The 23,391-nt window shown below is 44.1% G+C and overlaps 1 protein-coding gene across 2 annotated transcripts in view; it reads left to right on the top strand.

Moving 5' to 3' along the window:
- LOC135921138 (integumentary mucin A.1-like) overlaps positions 1-23,391 on the top strand; it is an 85,082-nt gene that overhangs the window by 38,807 nt on the left and 22,884 nt on the right. For both annotated transcript variants that reach the window (XM_070536719.1, XM_070536718.1), the window contains 4 exons: positions 3,262-3,306; positions 4,479-4,508; positions 22,059-22,103; positions 23,276-23,305. In XM_070536719.1, coding sequence (XP_070392820.1) covers positions 3,262-3,306; positions 4,479-4,508; positions 22,059-22,103; positions 23,276-23,305 — 150 coding nt within the window. The remainder of the gene's footprint in view (positions 1-3,261; positions 3,307-4,478; positions 4,509-22,058; positions 22,104-23,275; positions 23,306-23,391) is intronic.

Raw genomic sequence — 23,391 nt, 5'->3', positions numbered from 1 at the left:
GATCAGTTTTAGCAGCATTATTAACTTTCCGTTGCACACCACCGCGATTTCCGACCAGCCACCGCAAGCTAAGTAAGGGGTAGCGGGCCAATCGCAGACATCAGCACAATTCTCCTCATTCTGTTACCTATGTGTCACTGCGCTGGCTCTAACCCATCGAAACCTTCTCCCCTTGATGCTGCTCTTTGCGTCTTGTCAGCCAATTAGACAAGAAAAACCGCTCAATGTAGGCAATGTTATTCGTTCTTAAAGCAATCTTTTATGTCAGAAATGGAATAATACATGTTCCATGAACTTCTGTACACATACATTATCACGTTTCCCCAATTGCACTTGCAGTTGCTGAAAGATGCCCTAGGAAAGGCTTCCAACAAATAATTTGGATTCACTTTGCGTGTTCGTTGCCACGGCACCACAAAAAAACATATAACAACCCTTGTGGAACTAAATCATTCTGGCCAAAGTCAATGCTTGTACGTTTTTACCTACCACTCTAGCTTAGTGACTATGGCGTATCACGGCAAAGTTCAAGATCGCGGATTTGGTCACTTCCACGGCGACTACATTCCCGCGGAGGCAGAATGCAAAAACTGTTCGTGTTCAAATATTGAGTGTGCGTTAAAGAACCACAAGTGGTCTCAAATGTTGCGGAGCCCTTGACTACGGCGTTCAAAATAATGCGATACACTTTCTTGAGTACAAGCCCCACAATGCATTATTTATACATTAGTGTGCATGTGCGCAAGTATCACCCCAGCAGCGGAAAGCGCATAGCTACCTCATGCGGAGTGATTGAGCGGGGCGTGGTAACACGCATTTATGGCTTCACAATTAAGCTTTCGCCAAAAAAAATTTAAATGACTTCCCTAGGCCATTTCACGGGTAGAACATATAGCCCTATTCCAATTTGCTGAAGCTCTATCATGACGCCTTTCCGACCTAAGATGAATTGTTAATTAGGAAGAACTACCCAACAAATATTGACGAACCAGAACATGCTTTTAATTTGGCGGCCAACTCGCCTTAATGTCATTCGCAATTTTTCAAAAAATTAAGGTGGTAATGAGTACAGGGCCTGTTCGTGATTCTATAAAAGGCCTAGACCTATACAACGCTAACCTTCGGTAAGGTTGAGCTTGATCTTCGGCTTGCGAAAGCGAATGGCTCAGGATGTGAACCACCATAAAAGCCATGCAGTCATTGAACGTCACTGCAATGAACGAAAACATGGCGCTAGGGTTCTACGTGTCCATTGTCTAACGTGACCGTTGCAAATAAGCGAAAAGGACGTGCATCCGCTTAATTTCTTTGCCGTCATTGTTTCAGTTATTTGATGGCATCTAGCTTCCATATCTCTAGATACTTTTCTGGCTTGAGTCTATGGGAATATTAGGAAAAGAAACATTTCTGTTATATTTGTTTTTTTTCCAAAACATGATGAGATGCATGGTGCGTCGTGGTGCCTTGGAAGCATAATGATCAGCAGTACACCACTCTTTGGAGGTTTCCCAGTGGCCTCGTCTTTGTCCTTACGATAGACAGGCATTTATCCCGTACTCATTGACGAGTCTCATTTGACTCCTTCATTAGGAGTAGGGGCAAATCCTATATAACTGGGCAAATCCTATATTTTCGTGTAAGTGACACACTCCGACAGTATACACCCCGAATGCTCGAACTAACGATACCTGTCTTGAATATCCGCAGGACATGTACCGTAGCAAATAAATCATGAACGAAGTCTTGCACGTCACACACCTATGACTATTGCAGCTGTCAGAAGGGATCGGTAACGAAAGCGCGCGTTAGACAATTGAAAAGGCGTCCTTGCATTAAAAGTCAACTGCGAAAAAGGACTATGACTTGAGCAAGTCGCTAATGGCGATTAGTGTTTTCCCTATGCCTCACTCGTTGAACCACCAGCTTCTTGGCCAATTATATAGCAAGCAGGCAGATCGAGTAAGTAAGCAAGCAAACAAACAAGCTTGCAAGCAAGCAAACAAGCAAGCAAGCAAGCAAAGAGTGAACCGGCGAGAAGAGAAATTTTTCGCTCCTAGTACGCATGCTGTTTTTCAGGAGTGCTAACCATATTTGGCCTTCCCATTGCAATTTCACAACACAAATTATTCGCTAGGCGGGTTCTTCAACGTACGAAAGTGTAGTTGTGTCACTCCCTGCTTCGTATCCTACAGTCAAGCAGACGTTGCCGTGCAGCTTGCGCAACAGTAATCTTTATAGGGAAATGCATGCGGAGAGCGCTACGTGCTTCGCATTGTATCTTGGCACAGGAGAACCTTATCATCAATTAGGTGGCTCGGATTCTTGTACTGAGCTTATAATTCATTGAAACGTATGCTGTTCTCTATGTTGTGCGCGTGATTGCAATGAATCTATGCACTATTCGCTGCATTATCCCAAGTGCTTCCAGGTTCTTCTTTGCGGCCGTATGTAGCATATAGATGATGATAGTATTCTGACGACGGTACGCAACGAAGAAATCTCCTGATCCTAGATAGATAGAGCATCGCTGTAATAAATATAGGTATAGGTATAACCTATAGGTATAGGTATAATATAGGTATAGGTATAACCATGTGCAATTGATTCGTGTGCAGTCGCTACCTGTTTGCGCGAAGGTGCGCAAAGAGTGTGGTTTAAGTGATGAAAGCCATTAAGAATTGTTTAAGACCTCTAGAATGTGTGATAGGACGACGTAAACATCTTTTTCAAAGGTCCGAGGCGAAAAATACAGTATGACTGCTCGCACCGGCCGTGACTACGTGCTTCGAAGTACGCTGCAGCGGTGGAATGGGCACGGACTCTCCCTTCTGCCACCGTTTTTCAAAGCCCTGGCAACTGGAGAGCAGTCGCGAAATGCTGGGTGCATTGGGGAGGCGGCACCATTTGGCCGGCTCTCCAATGCTATCACCGTGATACCCATCTACGGACGTGTACAGTACGCGTTAGTCGAGTTTTCCTTTTCGTGTTGTACAATAATGTTTCGCTTATTGGTGCTCACCTTCCGTTGTGGTTCTGTATGCATAAACGTGCACGGACCGATACCTAAGAAGTAGCCATCTTGAAACCCCGTTTTCGATCAAAGTAGTGTTAGCTTTGTGTTTCCTTAATCTGCTTTAGTTGTAAGGTCATTTTGCGTTCAATGCGCCAAGGTTAACGCTAGCTAACGTACTTTGGTTGCTACACAAATTCAATAATTAACGAAAGAAAAGTGAAATAAAATTATTGCTAACATTCTTCCAGATGATACAACAGCTAAAACAAGTCCAAAGCCCACATCTACGCAAGGTAATTGTATATTTATGGATATAAAAAATTTTCTTTATTACTTAACCGCGAATATTTATTTCTTTGCGCTCAATTCAGGTTCACTAGGTTTGCACTTTAAGTTTCTTTTGGCAAAATAATCAGTAAATCCATCAATTGTTTTATCAATCTATCAATTCATCAGTGATTTTATTGTTCTTCCCCGATTTACCTCAAGTACAAGTTTAACAAGAGCAATACCGACGACTATTTCTCAGAGTTGTGCAATCAATTATTGTGCTACAAAAGATGAAAACTGTGAATGTTCGCAAAGCTTGTGCAACTTTGACATTTAAGCGGCAAATAAATACTTTTGATGCGAAGGGTGATGCCCACTTCAAGCACGCAGATGCATACAATATTTTCCAGAATGGCTATTACTCACGTTACTATAGACTTCAAAATATTGAGTAAACTATGGTGTGGAAAACTCGGGCTAAGTCTCAGTGTACAAAACGTTCATAAATAGTGCATGGTAGGAAGGAAAGACAAAAAGGCGAAGAATACAATTTTAGCGTAGTGGTGAAGGTAAAGAAAAGAACGCGAATATGCTGCAGCGAACATGTACCGCATGATAATTGCTTTGAAGGTGTACTAGGAGAGCAGCATTTCTTAGCGAAATACTGCTGCATGCTTTTTGGAACATTTAATTAAATTAGAAATTTAAATGCAAGATCTAATATTAGCTGAATGTATATTTTCACTACACGCTATGCATAGTGGCTGAACAACATGTTGTAATAACGACGAGCATTAAGCCCTGTACACCCCTGATACATAGTAAGAGACTGACAACAGGCTTTTGCAACTTTGCATAAGGTCTATAATAAAATAGGTAATCTTGAAAGTGGTATAAGAGTATAAGAGTATAAGAGGTATAACTGGTATAAGAGTCTGATTGAAACTGATGACTGTTCAATAAAGAAACATTGTTCTCTTATTCAACCCAAGCAACATTAGGCAGGCGTCTCGTGAATTGCAAAGTTAATTTTTTGCTTCCTGAGATGACTTCCACAAACCAATAAATGTAGAACAGTTTTTGGGGCTACCGCTCAAGATAAACTGTCAGCTAGGCAAATGGTGATATTCCGCATTTTTGAGAAGCAGTCTTTTCCTTGTGCTTAGAATTCTTCATTACACATTATTTTCCCTAGGCACACCACCTGCGCCTGTGACTATGCCTGGTGAGTGCAATCTGTTCTTGATACTTGAATTACCACTATTCATAGAGAATTATGACTATATTTTTTTTGTTCTGTGTCTAAATTTACAGCCCATTATGAAGATGTGTAGGCTTTTAGTTTTAAGAGAACCTATTTTCACAATTTCCATGGGAATTTCTTTCGTGCTGCAATTTAGTGTGACAATGTAAGCCTTTGTAAAAGGGATGCATGTCACAGCGCTTGCGCTCTCTACTATGACAACGCTTGCTACTTGACAGCAGTTCCCATTCAGAGTATTCGCACCTGTATCTACGCGTTCAACGACATTTGTTGCATTGTGAGCCTCTATTTTGGCCATTACAATCGCTGCGATTGTTCCTTGAGAAAACCTAAAACTTCAAATTCGAGAAAGAAAACATAACCGTCAATATAGATGGAATGAACCTCAAATGAAACAACAGCAACAACTCTAGCAGAATTTTGATCCATTGTAAGTTCTCGGATAATGAACGCACTTTTGTTGATACATAAAAGATACCAGAACGCGAACTTGGGAGCTGCATTTGTTAGGCTGGGCAAAATTATAGGCAATTTTTTTCCGTGCCCATCACTGGGCTTTCTTGTGCTACACGAATGCTATCTTCGGATGGTGCCCTAGAGCGCTCTCAGTGAGAAAAAAAGAAAAAAAAATCTCTATGGCACTTTCACGAGCGGCGTTGTCTTCGGCTGGTTGGAAGAAGGTGCGCGCCCTGCGTTCGGCTGGTTTTTCTCGATTGTTGTCCTCCGTTTTCGAGCGCAATGAGGCGCTCCGAGTCATACAGTTTTATGGGCTCCGAGCCTTGTCGTCGGAGCAGTCATAGAAATTGAAACGACATCGCAGCGCCACGTCGCTGCTGTTGGCGACGGTCCGCCGTAAGATAGGCAACCTAGGCCACTGAATGCTGGCGTCTCGACGAACGCTCGTCCCGCAGGCGCGTCCGCCAGTTTTCTCGGCAATGCCGCGAGCTTTGGATAGACGAAACATCGGACGTTGGCAGTAGTCATGTGCTTTCGCATCTTTGAAACAGAACAGAGCAGTTTTCAAGACGACAAGCAGGGAGAAACGACACGGACGAGCGCTGACTTGCAACTCAGCGCTCATCCGTGTCGTTTCTCCCTGCTTGTGCCCGTGAAAACCACGCTGTTCTGTTTCAAATATGCCTTACCAACTCGCCCAAATGCCTGTTTTAACGAGTTGGGCGTCTGCCATTTGCTCCTCCTAAAGCGAGTCGCACGTTCGGCTCGTGCGTTTGTCCGGTACCTTTGAGCTCGCGGAACGCCGGATCTGCCTGACTCTGCTTCGGAGAATGCAGGCAACCAGTCGAAGATGCCATAATACTGCGTCCAAAAACAAGGTGCCAGTGAATGAAACATACACGTAAGCTGCACATCAAGATTAATTTTATTTTCCCATTTAGAAAATGTTCATACCTAATCAAGATTTCGGCACGACAAATTCCCAATCCCCACCGCGCCGTCGGACACTTTAACTCCAATGGAATTGTTTCAAGTCAGGTGCTTGTCGGTGAAGTCCTCCAAATCTGAGATGCTTGTTCTGTTGATGCTAATAACGTTGTCCTTGAATGTCTTATTTAAGAAGACGTCCAGGGAACTACAGGAGTAGCGTAAGGCTATCTGGAAAGAACGCAGTGTGTCTGATTAGCTATTCCAGTTTTAGCCCCACAGCGTTCACAAGACACTCTCGAATGTAGCGCAGAACTAGCAGCAGCGGAAGAAACGCTGCCCGTCTCCATCCTCAAACAATGTTAATCCAATCGACCATACTTTCACATGTCACTCAACCATTTTTATGAACCCACACGTGATTTTCCGGAGGAATAGTCAGCTTTTGCAGCGTTTACAACATAAGGAAGACAAAGTGTGCAAGCTTCCATATGTCGCCTTTCGGAATGAGCATGACGTTGGCATTTGCTTCACCGCATGCACCATCAATATTATGCCATTCAGTGCTGTCGTGTTCGTGACATATCATAATTCACGGGCGTTTGGTCCACATTGGAAACTTGCGGCAGCACGAAGTTCTTGTCTCTTTCTCTTCACGAAGCAGTTAAATTGCGCAATGTTTTCGTCAAACACAGAAGACAACCGCTGACACAATGTGGTCTGCTTGTAAACGAAAGCCCGTGCCACCGTGGCATGTAGTTGGTCGTCCAGCCGCTGCTTGCCTGGAAATTTCTACTCTGAATGCATTTCTTTCTCTTGAATCGGCAAGCGTTGTTTTTTATTATTCCATACAGCACAGCCGCGCCTCCAGAGGATTTTGACGCATTCAAACAATGCTTCGAGTTTCGTGCAGCGGCCGATGTGTGTCCGAATCCTGGCATGTGTTGCTGGTAGCGTGCAGTTAATTTTTGATGTTGCTATGATATTACAGATATCGTGGCCCCAGGATCCTCAAGAGTTGAAATGGCAGTCAGGTGCTTAGCACGGACAACACAGACTAGAATCCACACGCTCGTTACACACAAGTTACACGCTCGACAAAAAAAGAACAATAAAAGTAATAATAGTTCGGAACGCCTCGAATAACGTTAGGAATAACGCGCCTAAGAACACATAGACCGTCCTATTCGCTGGTGTGTCGTCGTCGTTGCCATGGCGGTTCTCGTCGGAGCCGTCGGGAGCTCAGTCTACAGAGCTCCGACGTGTACAGAAACGTATAAAGAAACGTGACGTGTAAAGTGTACAGCATGCACGCGGAACACCAGGCCGCTGCAGTACAGGTCAGGGGCTTGCCAGCCACTGTTGCCGCAGGCTGAGCGCACGTCGAATAACCTGGTGCACAATCGCGTGCCCCATTAGTCCCACCCGCGGACGCCACTTACTACATGGCGCTCAGATCATATACGGTACCAGGGCGCCACGACACCTGTCCACTGGACACTGGGTGAGGAGCGAGCGCAGATTGGAGATCAGCCCCACCATGCCTGCAAAGCTGCAGGACGCACGGTTGTAGAAGGTCGCGACTCGAACCGCCAGTCAGTGAGCTGCTGTCCGAGCCGATCCACGCTCCATTTCCTCAAGCTGCACACCACTCTCGCTCTCGTGACCCCGCGTTTCCTCTTCCTCTCTTCAAGGCTAGACAGTCCACATCATCACTGCCGTTCCCTCTTCGCCTCGTCGTGGTTACGAAATTACATATCATCGCAGTTCCCTTCTCCAATACCTGATCCGTACTTTTTTTTTTGGTTCCAAAGTGACTTCTTCATGTACCGCTGCCATTCGGCGAAGCCTACTCAACAGTTTTAGTCTGGAAACCGGCGAGTTCGCTTGCGGCCATCCTCAGCTCCACGCATCCGCAGACCGATCACTCCACACGCATGTAAACACCTCCACATGACGCATCCAACTAACGAATAAAACATTTGGGAATACAAACGTTCTGCTGACCATGCCATCTAGTGCTATGATACATTCGACGTCCCCATTCAGCCATCATTATAAGCTGAAGACGAAGCCATGCTAGTGCTGGCGGTCCTGATTTGCAGATGCGGCCAACAGGCATGGGAAATAAGTCAATTTTTTGTTACAAACTAGGAGGTTCGTTCATTATGCGAAAACGTGTATTGTGTGGCTGAATGCAGCAATTACACATTTTGTGGCATTTCTTTTTCACAATGCCAGCCTGCGCACGTTCATTCTTTTTCTACATTTTCCTGCACCACACTTGGTGCGTTAATTTCATAGTGCAGCGTACACAGGTACAATTCCATCTTGTCATGGGAAGCCCGTGACTCCTTTTAGTGGCTGAATACATCTTAGACTCATCTGGTGCGCTTTACATTCCTCTATTATGATCACATGACCCGTTTTATACGGTTTCCAGCACCCGACGGTTAGATATGCAATAACTGCAGCTCGAGAATGTAATGATTCATCATGTAAACCGGTAGCGGAAATCTTCTTGCGGTATTTCAACTTTCTGCTCAGGTAGTGTTCAGCAGCCTGAGGTCCACAAAATTCGTAGTCTATATTTGGAGATTACTGAAAATTTAGTGCTTGGTGATAGCGTCTCCAAGCAAAAGGTGCCCATCGGCTTCAGACGGGACGTTACTTGAGCTTGACAGGAACAAAGCAGTTCACTGTTATTGAACTTGTCTGATGAAACTGTTTCACCGCGTCTTACTTGCGTCGACGCCACTGATCCACCAATTGTTCCCAGGCAGTATCACGCAGAACTTTCATAGTTCCGGTCTTTCGATAAGTTGGTAAACTGTCAGTTGGGTACATTATATTGCACGTTACAATCTGGCTTTTCCTTGAACAATGGGCACGCAGCTGCTTGTATGGGGCACTCTGAAATAGGGGGACTCTGAAATGACGCAGATCAAGATGGTTAAACTAACCATCTTGATCTGCGCCAACGATTGCGACTTTCACAGATATTCATCGTCGATACGACCCCAATATGCACAAAGCAAATAGGATGTACTAGACAATCGAGAACAACCACTAGACAAAGTCCTTTTCTTGACTGACGTGAATACGGCAACCCAGGAAAGCCAGAATAGTCACCGACTGGTTTCCTTTACCTTGACCCGAAAATATGCCTTTTCGATGTGTTTGTTTATGGTGAATGGGGTGCCACAAAAGCACTGGAGGACATGCGATGGCTCAAAGTTGGCCTTTGTGCTTTTGTACAAGAAATCGTTTGCGATGGCATGTCTTGAGCATGCCCCTTTGAGATGAGCACTATCCGAAGGTGCTAATCTGCGTTGTATAATCTCATCGTAACATGCAGTATGTAGCCCAACCAGTAGGATCAGTAGTGGCCGAGCAGCAGGTATTACCGGTTAACGATGACGTATTGCTCCAGCAAGCCTCCATCAATCGGTAACTCTTTTGCCAGTTTCTGTAGCCAACTGAACACTCTATCTCGGTAGTTTTCAAGCAACAAGTTACGCTGTTTTGTCTATGGCGTGTATCTGCCAATGAAAAACAAATATAAGTGATGACTGCTGCATAAGCGAAAATCCTGCATAACCGATGACTGCTGCAACAGCGTGTCAAGCAGAAACAACTTTCTTCGAAGCGCTACACAGACCTACCTTATGGAGCACGAGGAAAACACTTTGCCGTTGGTGACTACGTCCGTGTAAGGAATCATGAGGCCATCGCAAGTTTTCATGATACTTTTTGAATACCAAGAGGATTATCGGACAGCGAGGAGCAGCTTATTTCTTTTGGAAGAAGAACGAGCGTGGAATGCTTCCAAGTTTCAAGCAGTGCACACTGCAGCTGGGGAGAAGTTGATAACCAACTGGCTTAATTTTCTGGAGTGGACTCTACCGCAGCCTGGCACACTGTCTCTTAAGGGAGTGCGTTGCCTTAAACCAAGAACTGTGCTACCTCTCTAGCTACATAGCGGAAAGAAGAAACAGCACAGGCACACAACAGCAAGCCAATACAGCCGGACTTGTTTCAGGGTCACGGAAGAGCACTTGATGGAAGAAAACTCCGATAAGTGACTACGCGCAGCTCAAGAGCTAGTGTTTCTTAAACGGCCGGGGAAACGTCACATAGTGAAGAAAACAAAGTAGTGTTCACGAGGAGCGAGGCCAACTCTCAAAATCAAACTCTCAAGGCCTGGGCCTGGGCCTTGCGCTCTGGAAGAACGCCATCGCTGTTGTCCCTGGTTCCTGCTTGCCTCGACAGAGCGACCGTTTCGTTTACCTGCAGTGGTGTTTTGGCTGAGTATCGGGTGGTTTAAGGTGTCTCAATAACCGTATTTAAGTTCCTGGTTGATTGGCATTCCCTGCGTCAGCCGTCTTGAGCTGATGTCGACCAGTTCTCCTGGCCAGGCGCGATCCGCCTGGTCAGCATCCCTGCCACCTAATGAATTGCCCATAGATTTATTTTTTAGCAGTGGCGTCAGCACCATTCCTGTGGCGCTTGTGCCTACCAATGCAGGTTCCATCAGGATAAAAAATCCACAGGCTGTCCAGAAGGCACTTAAGGCCACGTCTAACCACTTCCAGACCATCACTGATGTGCGAGCGTTCGGACGGGGAGGTATAGTGTGTCGTTCACCCGACCAGACCTGTGTAGAAGACCTCTCGAAATGCACTTCATTCGCTTCCATCCCGGTGAGCGCTTTTATTCCGCCTCACCTTGCGTGCACCAAGGGTCTTGTACGGGGCGTAGACTCCCGATTAAGTCCTACTGAAACCTTGGACAAGCTATCCGCAGCAGGCGTCATTGCCATCTACCGTTGCAATCGACTGGCCAATAACGAGATGGTTCCGACAGAATCTGTTATTGCAACGTTTGTGGGCACATCATGTCCATCTGAAATAAAGGTGTGGCCTCTTGTGTTCCGTGTAGAGCCGCTTTCGTCACGTCCAATCCAGTGTAAGAATTGTTGGAGATTCGGGCACAGCGCAGGAGAGTGTAAGTCTAGCTTGCGTTGCCGCACCTGTGGGGATGGTCATTCTTCAAGTGAATGCTCTACTCAATCTCAAAAGTGCTGCCTCTGTGGGGGAGAACACCCAGCGGACTATTCGAACTGCTCAGCTTGCGCTCAAGAAATACAAATTCTTGAAATAATCGACCGCCGTCGTTGCTCCCGAAGAGATGCAATTTCAGTTATCAAAGACAGGGCCTTCGGATACTCTGGTGTTACAGCGCGCAACACTCCAAGCTTGGATCTTAACCTCTCAGAAGCAATTGACTCTGCTGTGGAAAAAGCAATGGCTAAAGCGATGGATAAATTGATATCCAGTCTCTCTGATTGCTTAGCGGAAATAATTTCTAGTCACATGATGCAAATAATGCAGCCCACTAGGACACCAATGCAGTGCCCAATATCTAACGCCACACCTCGAACGCCTAGCAACGAGGTAGAGACGCCTTCCACAGTTGCAGAATATTCCACGGACACTACTTCGCTAGTCCAAATACGTGAGGATGAGCCCTCTTATTCAGACACTGCTAGTTTCACAGACATGGAACTTGACACTCGAGCTCCCAAACGTATGGGGTCCCCAATTTCAAAAACTATGAAACCAAAATCAAAAAAGAGTCAACCAACTCCTGTGCTTACAGAAAGTATTCTAAAGGCGGCTGTTGCCGCTGCTGTGCGTTCAACACCATTGGACGGTTGAAAGTGCTGCAATGGAACTGTCGTTCTCTATTTTCAGCTTCAACAGATTTATCTTGCCTATTTATTCAATTCAATCCAGATATCTTACTTCTTCAAAAAACGTAGCTTTCACCAGAGAATAATTTTCATTTAAAAGGTTTTCGGTCCTTCCGATTATATATAGACTCGCGAGGTGGAGGATTAATGATACTTGTTTCCAGTAAAATTTGTCACAAGGCAAAAATTTCTTTTTAAATCATGGACTGCGACTGTGAAATTTTGGTCATAGATTTATGTCTCCCAGGATACCATTCCCTTTCAATTATAAATGCTTATTTGCCCAGCGGTGTGAAAAGTACGCGTCAACTTGATAGGGCTGTGGCTGCATGTAGAAAAGAAATTTTGTTTGTAGGGGATTTCAATTCGCATGACGTGTCGTGGGGGCACAAAACAGATTTTTGTGGTAAGCGACTTTGGGAGTGGACTATTGATAGTCACCTTTCATGTCAGAACACAGGACAAGTAACGTTTTTTAGAGGACCCTTCCGTTCTGTGTTAGATTTGACATTTTGTAGCGCTGGCATCAAGGTTTTGTCGTGGGTAGCGGTTGAATCAGCAACCAACAGTGATCATCTTCCTGCGTCATTTGAAATCAATTGTCAAATAACATCTTTAGATTACCAGGCATGCACATTTATGGACCATACGAAATTTAAGACTTTCTTGCGTTCTGCCGTTTCGAAACTTGCCAATGCCAATGATAAAGAAATCGCTTCAACCATTTCCTCAAATCTAGAGGATTCCCGGAAGCAAGCTGAATTCGTCATCTCTTCGGCTAAAGGCATCGCTTGTCGTTGGTGGAATAAAGAGTGTACGCGGGACTACAGAAAAAGAAAGGCCGCTTGGACAATGCTTCTGCATAAGCAGTGCCCGACCATTTGGAAAAATTATCAGTTTCATGCTGGTGTATTTAAGCGTACTGTTAATCGAGCCAAAGAGGAACACGATATTAGACATTACGATTATCTATCTAGTTCAAAAAATAAGCGGGCTTTATTTTCATTCCTTCGTGCTAGGAAGGTGCTACCAACACCCTTAACATTAGATTCAATTGTTTTGACCCCGCAGGAACTGAGCGCCTCCCTAGAAAGGATCGCCGAAGGCTTAGGAAATCTATTTACGGCCAGGCTTCCGGCTAGTCATTCTACATTAGGTCCTTGGGATGACTTTACTCCAATTTCCTTAGCTAAACTAAATGAGACTGCAATATGTTTACCGAATTCAGCCCCCGGCCCTGATGGCGTCACAAATGCAATGCTAAAAATATTGTTACACGAATCGCCTAACGTTCTTTTAGAACTGGTGAAATATTCAATTAAATATGTATGGATTCCGTTGCACTTGAAGCTTGCCAAGGTAATATTGATGCTTAAGAAACAAGAAGGAAGGTATGTATTGGAGAACATTAGGGCCATTGCGCTTGCATCAAATGTAGTAAAATTCATTGAGAGGCTTCTTCACCGTCGCATCATGAAATTTATTAATGATAATTCCATTCTTAGTCCCTCTCAGATTGGTTTCAGGGCCGGCTCCTCCATCTGGCATGCCCATGTCGACTTAGAAAGCCGAATACAACACGCTCGGCGTCATAAGCAATACGCTGCCTTAGTGACCCTCGAAATCGCTAAAGCATACGACACTGTGGAGCACACTATATTGATCAATCGGTTAACTTCCTGTGGTACTCCTGGGTATATAGTAGCGTGGATTCGGTCAATCTTAGGTGAAAGAGAATTCTATTGCTACGAAAGCGGCGTTTCTTCTTCTAGACACAAACAAACGCGAGGCGTACCGCAAGGCTCAGTTCTTTCCCCGGTACTTTTTAATATTCTCATGAGCACACTGCCTTGTCATCAAGAAATAACTACTTATGTTTATGCAGACGATATTGCGTTTTTTTCATCTACAAACGACATCCACACGCTATTCCAACGACTGCAAACTTACCTTTATGATCTGGAGAGGTGGTTAGATGCTAGTCACTTCACCCTCAATGCCAGCAAATGTGCTGTTCTCGTATTTCCGATACGTGACATAGTGCACATTTCATTGTCTTACCACCTTCAAGACATACCAAAGGTGGAATCTGTTAAATACCTCGGAATTATTTATAAAGCCTCTCTCAACTGGCGCTCACACATAGATCATTTGACTGGGAAAGGTACCCGTAGAATTGGCCTATTGCGTAGGCTGAGCAGTAGTCGAATAGGATTGAGAAGAGATACACTCCTAATGACATATCGTATGTACGTTCGCCCTGTATTAGAATTTGGTTGCGTGCTCTTCTCTGGAGCTCCAGCCTACATTTCCCGTCCTCTAGTCCTCTTGGAAAGAGAAGCATTACGTCTGTGTTTAGGTCTTCCTAAATTTGTTGCAAATTCTATTCTTTATCTAGAATCCCATGTTCCGCCACTTTCGTGCAGGTTCCGGCTTTTGACGGTGCAGACGTTCTTAAGGATTTACGAATCACCACTGCGTCATCCCCAAATAATCTTCACTTCACAACCTGCGTTGTTTTTCGGTGTCATCTGGCCGCGACTACATAACCCACAAATTATATTCGTGCAAAAATTACTTGACTCTTTGGGCGTGCGCATATGCGATGTTCTTCCTATTACCGACAGAGCCGTTGCCACGGATATTCAATTTGATGACATCTTTCCTAATAATGCAAAATTACTTCCACACCGTATTCTTGACGGTATAGTACAAGATCACCTGAAAAACCTTCAAACAAACGTTGTAATTGCTACAGATGCTTCACAATATGAAGAAAAGTCAGGTGTAGGAATATTTTCCCCGATTCTCGACTGGACATTTTCTCTTCGGCTGCCAGATTTCATACCGAGTTTTTAGCCGCATTCATGGCCGTGGTGCTGGCATTATGCAAATTAGGACCATCAATTACGTCAGCCATGATAGTCACTGATTCTTTATCATTGTGCTCATCCCTTACTGCTTCTAGTGATTCTCGCGTGATGAGGACATTTCAATCATTGGTACCTGGTTATTTGAGAAGCGTGCGTTTGATTTGGGTGCCTGGCCATAAAGGACTAATCATTAATGAAATTGCAGACTCTCTAGCCAAGGCAACGATAAGTGGCCCGATTCTTCCTTGCTGCCCTTTGACTGCTTATGTTACTGCAGCTAGATTTCGCAGGAGTATCATTACACAGTCAGTATCAGGCCCCGCAATTACTAACTCTGTGGATTACGGACATCTCCTGCACCCTTGGAACAGAGATTTTTGCCGAACACGGAAAATTGAAGTGTCCATCACGAAGCTGCGCTGCCGTATACCTGCATTGAACTTCTACCTCCACAGGTCTGGTCTGGTCCCCTCACCATTATGCTTATTATGTGGCGAAGCGGAGACAATCGACCATTTCTTGTTGTCTTGCAGACGTTTTTCTATTATAATAAAACGACTACTCGAAATCCCGCTTCTCTCTATTGGTCTAACTTTATCACTGCCTGTGACCCTATCTTTTAGAGCCTCCATTGTTGGGTTCAGCAACGGAAATGTTTGCTTGGCGATCCAAAATTACCTCATTGAAACTAATCGACTTCCATGTTGGATTGATCGTTCTCCCTCCCAACCGTAGCTTTCTTTTGTTTCTTATCTTTTACTATTCATTATTGTTATGATTATTATTATCTTATACCCGGTTTTCATCTGATTATTTCCTTTTTTCTCCAAACACAAAACGTTTACTTTTAAACTCACATGCCCAAATTGTTAACTCCCTTGTTATCATTATTCTTTTAGGCACCTAATTAAACCGCCCGATTCTTGGCCAATCCCCCACTGTGGGTATGCGCCACGGCCACTCAGGACAACAACAACAACAACATCCCTGTCATTCTTATGCAAGCTCTGAAGTTCAAGACAGCAATCGTATATTTTATTTCCACCTCGTCGTCAGTAATAGCCGCTATAAATACGAAGAGCTCTGCATTGGTTACAATTCTTATGTAAGCTATTAAGTTCTCAAGATATACTATTTAGCCAAGTCGTGGAATAAGCCAGGTGCGCGTTTTATCGCACTTTGCTGGAACAAATAAAAGTTTATTTACTCACTCACTCATACTATTTTTTAAGCAGCCGGAGAAATGTCGCATAGTGAAGAAGACGAAGTAGTGGCCGCCAGGAGCGAGGCCACGAGAGCACAGTAAAGAAGATGATGTTCATCGGCCTACGACATGTCCCTGTCATTCTTATGTAAGCTCTGAAGTTCAAGACAGCAATCGTATATTTTACTTCCGCCTCGTCGTCAGTAATAGCCGCTATGTTAGCCGTGTTATCCCTGCAAACTTCTTAATCTCATCCGCCCACCTAACTTTGTGCCGCCCTCGGCTACGCTTCCCTTCCCTTGGAATTCATTCCGTAACTCCTAATGACCATCGGTTATCTTCCCTCCTCATTAGGTGTCGTGCCCATGCCCATTTCTTTTTCTTGATTTCAACTAAGATATCATTCACTCGCGTTTGTTCCCTCACCCAATCAGCTCTTTTCTTATCCCTTAACGCTACACCTATCATTCTTCTTTCCATAGTTCATTGCGTCGTCCTCAATTTAAGCAGAACCCTTTTCGTAAGCCTCCAGGTTTCTGCCCCATACGTGAGTACTGGTAAGACACAGCTGTTATAAACTTTTCTCTTAAGGGATAATGGCAACCTACTGTTGATGATCTGAGAATGCCTGCCAAACGCGCTCCAGCCCATTCTAATTCTTTTGATTATTTCAGTCTCATGATCCGGATCCGCAGTCACTTCCTGTCCTAAGTAGATGTATTCCCTTACCACTTCCAGTGCTTCACTACCTATCGTAAACTGCTGTTCTCTTCCGAGACTGTTAAACATTACTTTAGTTTTCTGCAAATTAATTTTTAGATCCACCCTTCGGCTTTGCCTCTCCAGGTCAGTGAGCATGCATTGCAGCTGGTCCCCTGAGTTACTAAGCAAGGCAATATCATCAGCGAATCGCAAGTTACTAAGGTATTCTCCATTAACTCTTATCCCCAATTCTTCCTAATCTAGGTCTCTGAATACCTCCTGTAAACATGCTGTGAATAGCATTGCAGAGATCGTTGCTCCCTGCCTGACGCCTTTCTTTATTGGGATTCTCTTGCTTTCTTTATGGAGGACTACGGTGGCTGTGCAGCCGCTATGTGTATCTTTCACTATTTTTACATATGGCTCGTCTACACCCTGATTCCGCAATGCCTCCATGACTGCTGAGGTTTCGCCAGAATCAAACGCTTTCTCGTAATCAATGCAAGCTATATATAAGGGTTGGTTATATTCTGCACATTTCTCTATCACCTGATTGATAGTGTGAATATGATCTATTGTTGAGTAGCCTTTACGGAATCCTGCCTGGTCCTTTGCTTGTCGGAAGTCTAAGGTGTGCCTGATTCTATTTGCAATTACCTTAGTAAATACTTTGTAGGCAACGGACAGTAAGCTGATCGGTCTATAATTTTTCAAGTCTTTGGCGTCCCCTTTCTTATGGATTAGAATTATGTTAGCGTTTTTCCAAGATTCCCGTACGCTCAAAGTCATGGGGCATTGCGTATACAGGGTGGCCCGTTTCTCTAGAACAATCTGCCCACTATCCTTCAACAGATCTGCTGTTATCTGATCCTCCCCAGCTGCCTTACGCCATTGCATAGCTCGCCAGGCTTTCTTTAATCTTCCGCCGTTACCTTTGGGATTTCGAATTCCTCTAGAGTTTTCTCTCTTCCATTATCGTCGTGGGTGCTTCTGGTACTGTATAAATCTCTACAGAGCTCCTCAGCCGCTTGAACTATCTCATCCATATTAGTAATGATATTGCCCACTTTGTCTCTTAACGCATACATCTGATTCTTGCCAATTCCTAGTTCTTTCTTCACTGCTTTTAGGCTTACTCCGTTCCTGAGAGCATGTTCAATTCTATCCATATTATACTTCCTCATGTCAGCTGTCTTCGCTTGTTGATTAACTTCGAAAGGTCTGCCAGTTCTATTCTAGCTGTAGGGTTAGAGGCTTTCATAAATTGGCGTTTCTTGATCACACCTTTCGTCTCCTGCAATAGCTTACTGGTATCCTGTCTAACGGAGTTACCACTGACTTCTATTGCACACTGCTTTGTGATGCCCACAAGATTGTCGTTCATTGCTTCAACACTAAGGTCCTCTTCCTGAGTTAAAGCCGTATACCTATTCTGTAGCTTGGTCTGGAATTCCTCTATTTTCCCTCTTACCGCTAACTCATTGATCGGCTTCTTATGTAAAAGTTTCCTCTGTTCCCTCCTCAGGTCTAGCCTAATTCGAGTTCACACCATCTATGGTCACTGCAGCGCACCTTGCTGAGCACGTCCACATCTTGTATGATGCCAGGGTTAGCGCAGAGTATGAAGTCTATTTAATTTCTAGTCTCGCCATTCGGGCTCCTCTACGTCCACTTTCGGCTATCCCGCTTGCGGAAGGTGAAACGAAAAAGAATAAGTGTTTCTGATGTGGCGTCTTTTAGTGCTTTGCCCTCTGTTATTGGTGAATAGTTTTCAGGCTGAGCCCACTTCGCCTGTTCATAACTCGACGTCGCAAAACGGAGGAAACCCCACCGCATCAAAGTGACGCACGAGGTCGTGGGATCGAATCCCGGCCACGGCGGCCGCATTTCCATGGGGGCGAAAGGCGAAAACACCCGTGTACTTATGTTTAGGTGCACGTTAAAGAACCCCAGGTGGTCGAAATTTCCGGAGTCTCCCACTACGGCGTGCCTCATAATCAGAAAGTCGTTTTTGGCAGGTGAAACCCCATAATTTATTTTTTTTGTCAAAGTGACGCGTATGTGTCATACATGCCGTAATATGTCGAACAAAACTATTGTTCTATAAATAGCCGGAGACTGCCTCGTTCCGAAAGAAATATAACATGAGTGTCCGCCGACCTCTCAAGCACTGGTTACTCTCGCCTGCAGGATTGCATGGATTTATTTGCATATAAAAAAGTTTTATGGGTGCCAGTATAACGTTATGGAGCCTCTTCGGTGCGTTTACGACACCGCTCTGCCAGCCATTTTATCCTGAGGATCAGTTTTAGCAGAATTATTAACTTTCCGTTGCACGCCACCGCGATTTCCGACCAACCACCGCAAGCTAAGAAAGGGGTAGCGGGCCAATTGCAGACATCAGCACAATTCTCCTCATTCTGTTACCTATGTGTCACTGCGCTGGCTCCAACCCATCGAAACCCTCTCCCCTTGATGCTGCTCTTTGCCTCTTGTCAGCCAATTAGACAAGAAAAACCGCTCAATGTAGGCAATGTTATTCGTTCTTAAAGCAATCTTTTAGGTCAGAAATGGAATAATAAATGTTCCATGAACTTCTGTACGCATACATTATCACGTTACCCCAATTGCACTCGCAGTTGCTGAAAAATGACCTAGTAAAGGCTTCCAACAAAATATTTGAATTCACTTTGCGCGTTCGTTGCCACGGCACCACAAAAAACATATATCAACCCTTGTGAAACTAAATCATTCTGTCCAAAGTCAATGATTGCACGTGTTTTCCTACCACTCTAGCTTAGTGACTATGGTGTATCACGGCAAAGTTCAAGATCGTGGATTTGGTCACTTCCATGGCGACTACATTCCCGCGGAGGCAGAATGCAAAGACTGTTCGTGTTCCAACATTGAGTGTGCGTTAAAGAACCACAAGTGGTCTCAAATGTTGCCGAGCCCTTGACTACGGCATCCAAAATAATACGATACACTTTCTTGAGTACAAGCCCCACAATGCATTATTTATACTTAAGTGTGCATGCGCGCAAGCATCACCCCAGCAGCGGAAAGGGCATAACTACCTCATGCGGAGTGATTGAGCGGGGCGTGGTAACAAGCATTTATGACTTCACAATTAGGCTTTCGCCAAAAAAAAAAATGTAAATGACTTCCCTAGGCCACTTCACGAGTAGAACATATAGCCCTATTCCAATTTGTTGAAGCTCCATCATGGCGCCTTTCCGACCTAAGACGAATTGGTAATTAGGAAGAACTACCCAACAAATATTGACGAACCAGAACATGCTTTTAATTTGGGGGCCAACTCGCCTGAATCTCATTCGCAATTTTTCAAACAAGTAAGGTGGTAATGAGTACAGGGCCTGTTCGGGATTCTATAAAAAGCCTAGACCTATACAACGCTTACCTTCGGTAAGCTTTAGCTTGATCTTCTACATGCAGAAGCGAATGGCTCAGGATGTGAACCACCATAAAAGCCATGCAGTCATTGAACGTCACTGCATTGGACGGAAATATGGCGCTAGGGTTCTCCGTGTCCATTGTCTAACGTGACCGTTGCAAATAAGCGAAAAAGGACGTGCATCCGCTTAATTTCTTTGCCGTCATTGTTTCAGTTAATTTGATGGCATCTAGCTTCCATATCTCTAAATACTTTTGTGGCTTGAGTCTATTGGAATGTTAGGGAAAGTAATATTTCTGTTATATTTCTTTTTTTCCCAAAACATGATGGGATGCATAGTGCGCCGTGGTACCTTGGAAGCATAATGATCAGCAGTACACCACTCTTTGGAGGTTTCCCAGTGCCCCCGTCTTTGTCCTTACGATAGACAGGCGATTATCACGTACTCATTGACGAGTCTCATTTGACTCCTTCATTAGGAGTGAATAATTAGGCAAATCCTATATTTTCGTGTAAAAGTGACACACACGGACAGTATACACTCCGAATGCTCGAACTAACAATACCTGTCTTCAATATCCGCAGGACATGTACCGTAGCAAATAAATCATAAACGAAGTCTTGCACGTCACACACATATGATTATTGTAGCTGTCATAAGGAATCGGTAACGAAAGCGCGCGTTAGACGATTGAAAAGGCGTCCTTGCATTAAAAGTCAACTGCGAAAAAGGACTATAACATGAGCAAGTCGGTAATGGCGATTAGTCTTTTCCCTATGCCTCACTCGTTGAACCGCCGGCTTTTTGGCCAATTATATAGCAAACAGGCAAATCGAGTAAGTAAGCAAGCAAACAAGCAAGCTAGCAAGCTAGCTAGCAAGCAAGCGAGCATAGTGTGAACCAGCGAGAAGAGAAATTCTTCGCGCCTAGTAGGCACGCTGTTTTTCAGGAGTGCTAGCCATATGTGGCCTTCCCATTGCCATGTCAGAGCACAAATGAGTCGCTAGGCGGGTTCTTCTGCGTACGAAAGTGTCATAGTGTCACCCCCTGCTTCGTATCCTACAGTCAAGCTGCCGTTGCGTGCAGCTTGCGCAACAGTAATCTTTATAGGGAAATGCATGCGAAGAGCGCTACGTGCTTCGCATTGTATCTTGGCACAGGAGAGCCTTATCATCAATTAGGTGGCTCGGATGCTTGTTTTGAGCTTATTATTTATTGAAACGTATGCTGTTCTCCATGTTGTGCGCGTGATTGCAATGAATGTATGCACTGTTCGCTGAATTATCCCAAGTGCTTCCAGGTTCTGCTTTGCGGGCGTAAGTAGCATATAGATGATGATAGTATTCTGACGACGTTACGCAACGAAGAAATATCCTGATCCTAGCCAGATAGAGCGTCGCTGTAATAAATATAGGTATAGGTATAGGTAGGTATAGGTATAGGTATAGGTAGGTAGGTATAGGTATAGGTATAGGCCTCGCGAGGAGCGAGGTCACGAGAGCACAATGTGCAATAGATTCGTCTGCAGTCGCTACCTGTTTGCGCGAAGGCGCGCAATGAGTGTGGTTTAAGCGATGAAAGCCATTCAGAATAATTTAAGACATCTAGAATGTGTAATAGTACGACGTGAACCTCTTTTTCAAAGGTCTGAGGTGAAAAATACAGTATGACTGCTCGCAACGCCCGCGACTACGTGCTTCGAAGTACGCTGCAGCGGCAGAATGTGCACGGACTCTCCCTTCTGCCACCGCTTTTCAAAGCTCTGGCAACTAGAGAGCAGTCGCGAAATGATGGGTGCATTGGGGAAGTGGCGCCGTTTCGCCGCCTCTCCTATGCTATCACCGTGATACTCACCCATCTACGGACGTGTACAGTACGCGTGAGCCGAGTTTTCCTTTTCGTGTTGTACAATTATGCTTCGCTTATTGGCGCTCACCTTCCGATGCGGTTTTGTATGCATAAACGTGCACGGACCGATACCTAAGAAGTAGCCATCTTGAAACCCCGTTTTCGATCAAAGTAGTGTTAGCTTTGTGTTTCCTTAATCTGCTTTAGTTGTAAGGTCATTTTGCGTTCAATGCGCCAAGGTTAACGCTAGCTAACGTACTTTGGTTGCTACATAAATTCAATATTTAAAGAAAGAAAAGTGAAATAAAATTATTGCTAACATTCTTCCAGATGATACAACAGCTAAAACAAGTGCAAAGCCCACATCTACGCAAGGTAATTGTATATTTATGGATATAAAAAATTTTCTTTATTACTTAACCGCGAATATTTATTTCTTTGCGCTCAATTCAGGTTCACTAGGTTTGCACTTTAAGTTTCTGTTGGCAAAATAATCAGTAAATCCATCAATTGTTTTATCAATCTATCAATTCATCAGTGATTTTATTGTTCTTCCCCGATTTACCTCAAGTACAAGTTTAACAAGAGCAGTACCGACGACTATTTCTCAGAGTTGTGCAATCAATTATTGTGCTACAAAAGATGAAAACTGTGAATGTTCGCAAAGCTTGTGCAACTTTGACATTTAAGCGGCAAATAAATACTTTTGATGCGAAGGGTGATGCCCACTTCAAGCACGCAGATGCATACAATATTTTCCAGAATGGCTATTACTCACGTTACTATAGACTTCAAAATATTTAGTAAACTATGGTGTGGAAAACTCGGGCTAAGTCTCAGTGTACAAAACGTTCATAAATAGTGCATGGTAGGAAGGAAAGACAAAAAGGCGAAGAATACAATTTTAGCGTAGTGGTGAAGGTAAAGAAAAGAACGCGAATATGCTGCAGCGAACATGTACCGCATGATAATTGCTTTGAAGGTGTACTAGGAGAGCAGCATTTCTTAGCGAAATACTGCTGCATGCTTTTTGGAACATTTTTTTAAATTAGAAATTTAAATGCAAGATCTAATATTAGCTGAATGTATATTTTCACTACACGCTATGCATAGTGGCTGAACAACATGTTGTAATAACGACGAGCATTAAGCCCTGTACACCCCTGATACATAGTAAGAGACTGACAGCAGGCTTTTGCAACTTTGCATAAGGTCTATAATAAAATAGGTAATCTTGAAACTGGTATAGGAGTATAAGAGTATAAGAGGTATAACTGGTATAAGAGTCTGATTGAAACTGATGACTGTTCAATGAAGAAACATTGTTCTCTTATTCAACCCAAGCAACATTAGGCAGGCGTCTCGTGAATTGCAAAGTTAATTTTTTGCTTCCTGAGATGACTTCCACAAACCAATAAATGTAGAACAGTTTTTGGGGCTACCGCTCAAGATAAACTGTCAGCTAGGCAAATGGCGATATTCCGCATTTTTGAGAAGCAGTCTTTTCCTTGTGCTTAGAATTCTTCATTACACATTATTTTCCCTAGGCACACCACCTGCGCCTGTGACTATGCCTGGTGAGTGCAATCTGTTCTTGATACTTGAATTACCACTATTCATAGAGAATTATGACTATATTTTTTTGTTCTGTGTCTAAATTTAC

Source organism: Dermacentor albipictus, chromosome 3, assembly GCF_038994185.2.
Source record: "Dermacentor albipictus isolate Rhodes 1998 colony chromosome 3, USDA_Dalb.pri_finalv2, whole genome shotgun sequence".
NCBI lineage: Eukaryota > Metazoa > Arthropoda > Arachnida > Ixodida > Ixodidae > Dermacentor > Dermacentor albipictus.
Note: the sequence above shows the minus strand (reverse complement) of the source record. Positions and strands in the feature narration are given on the sequence as shown.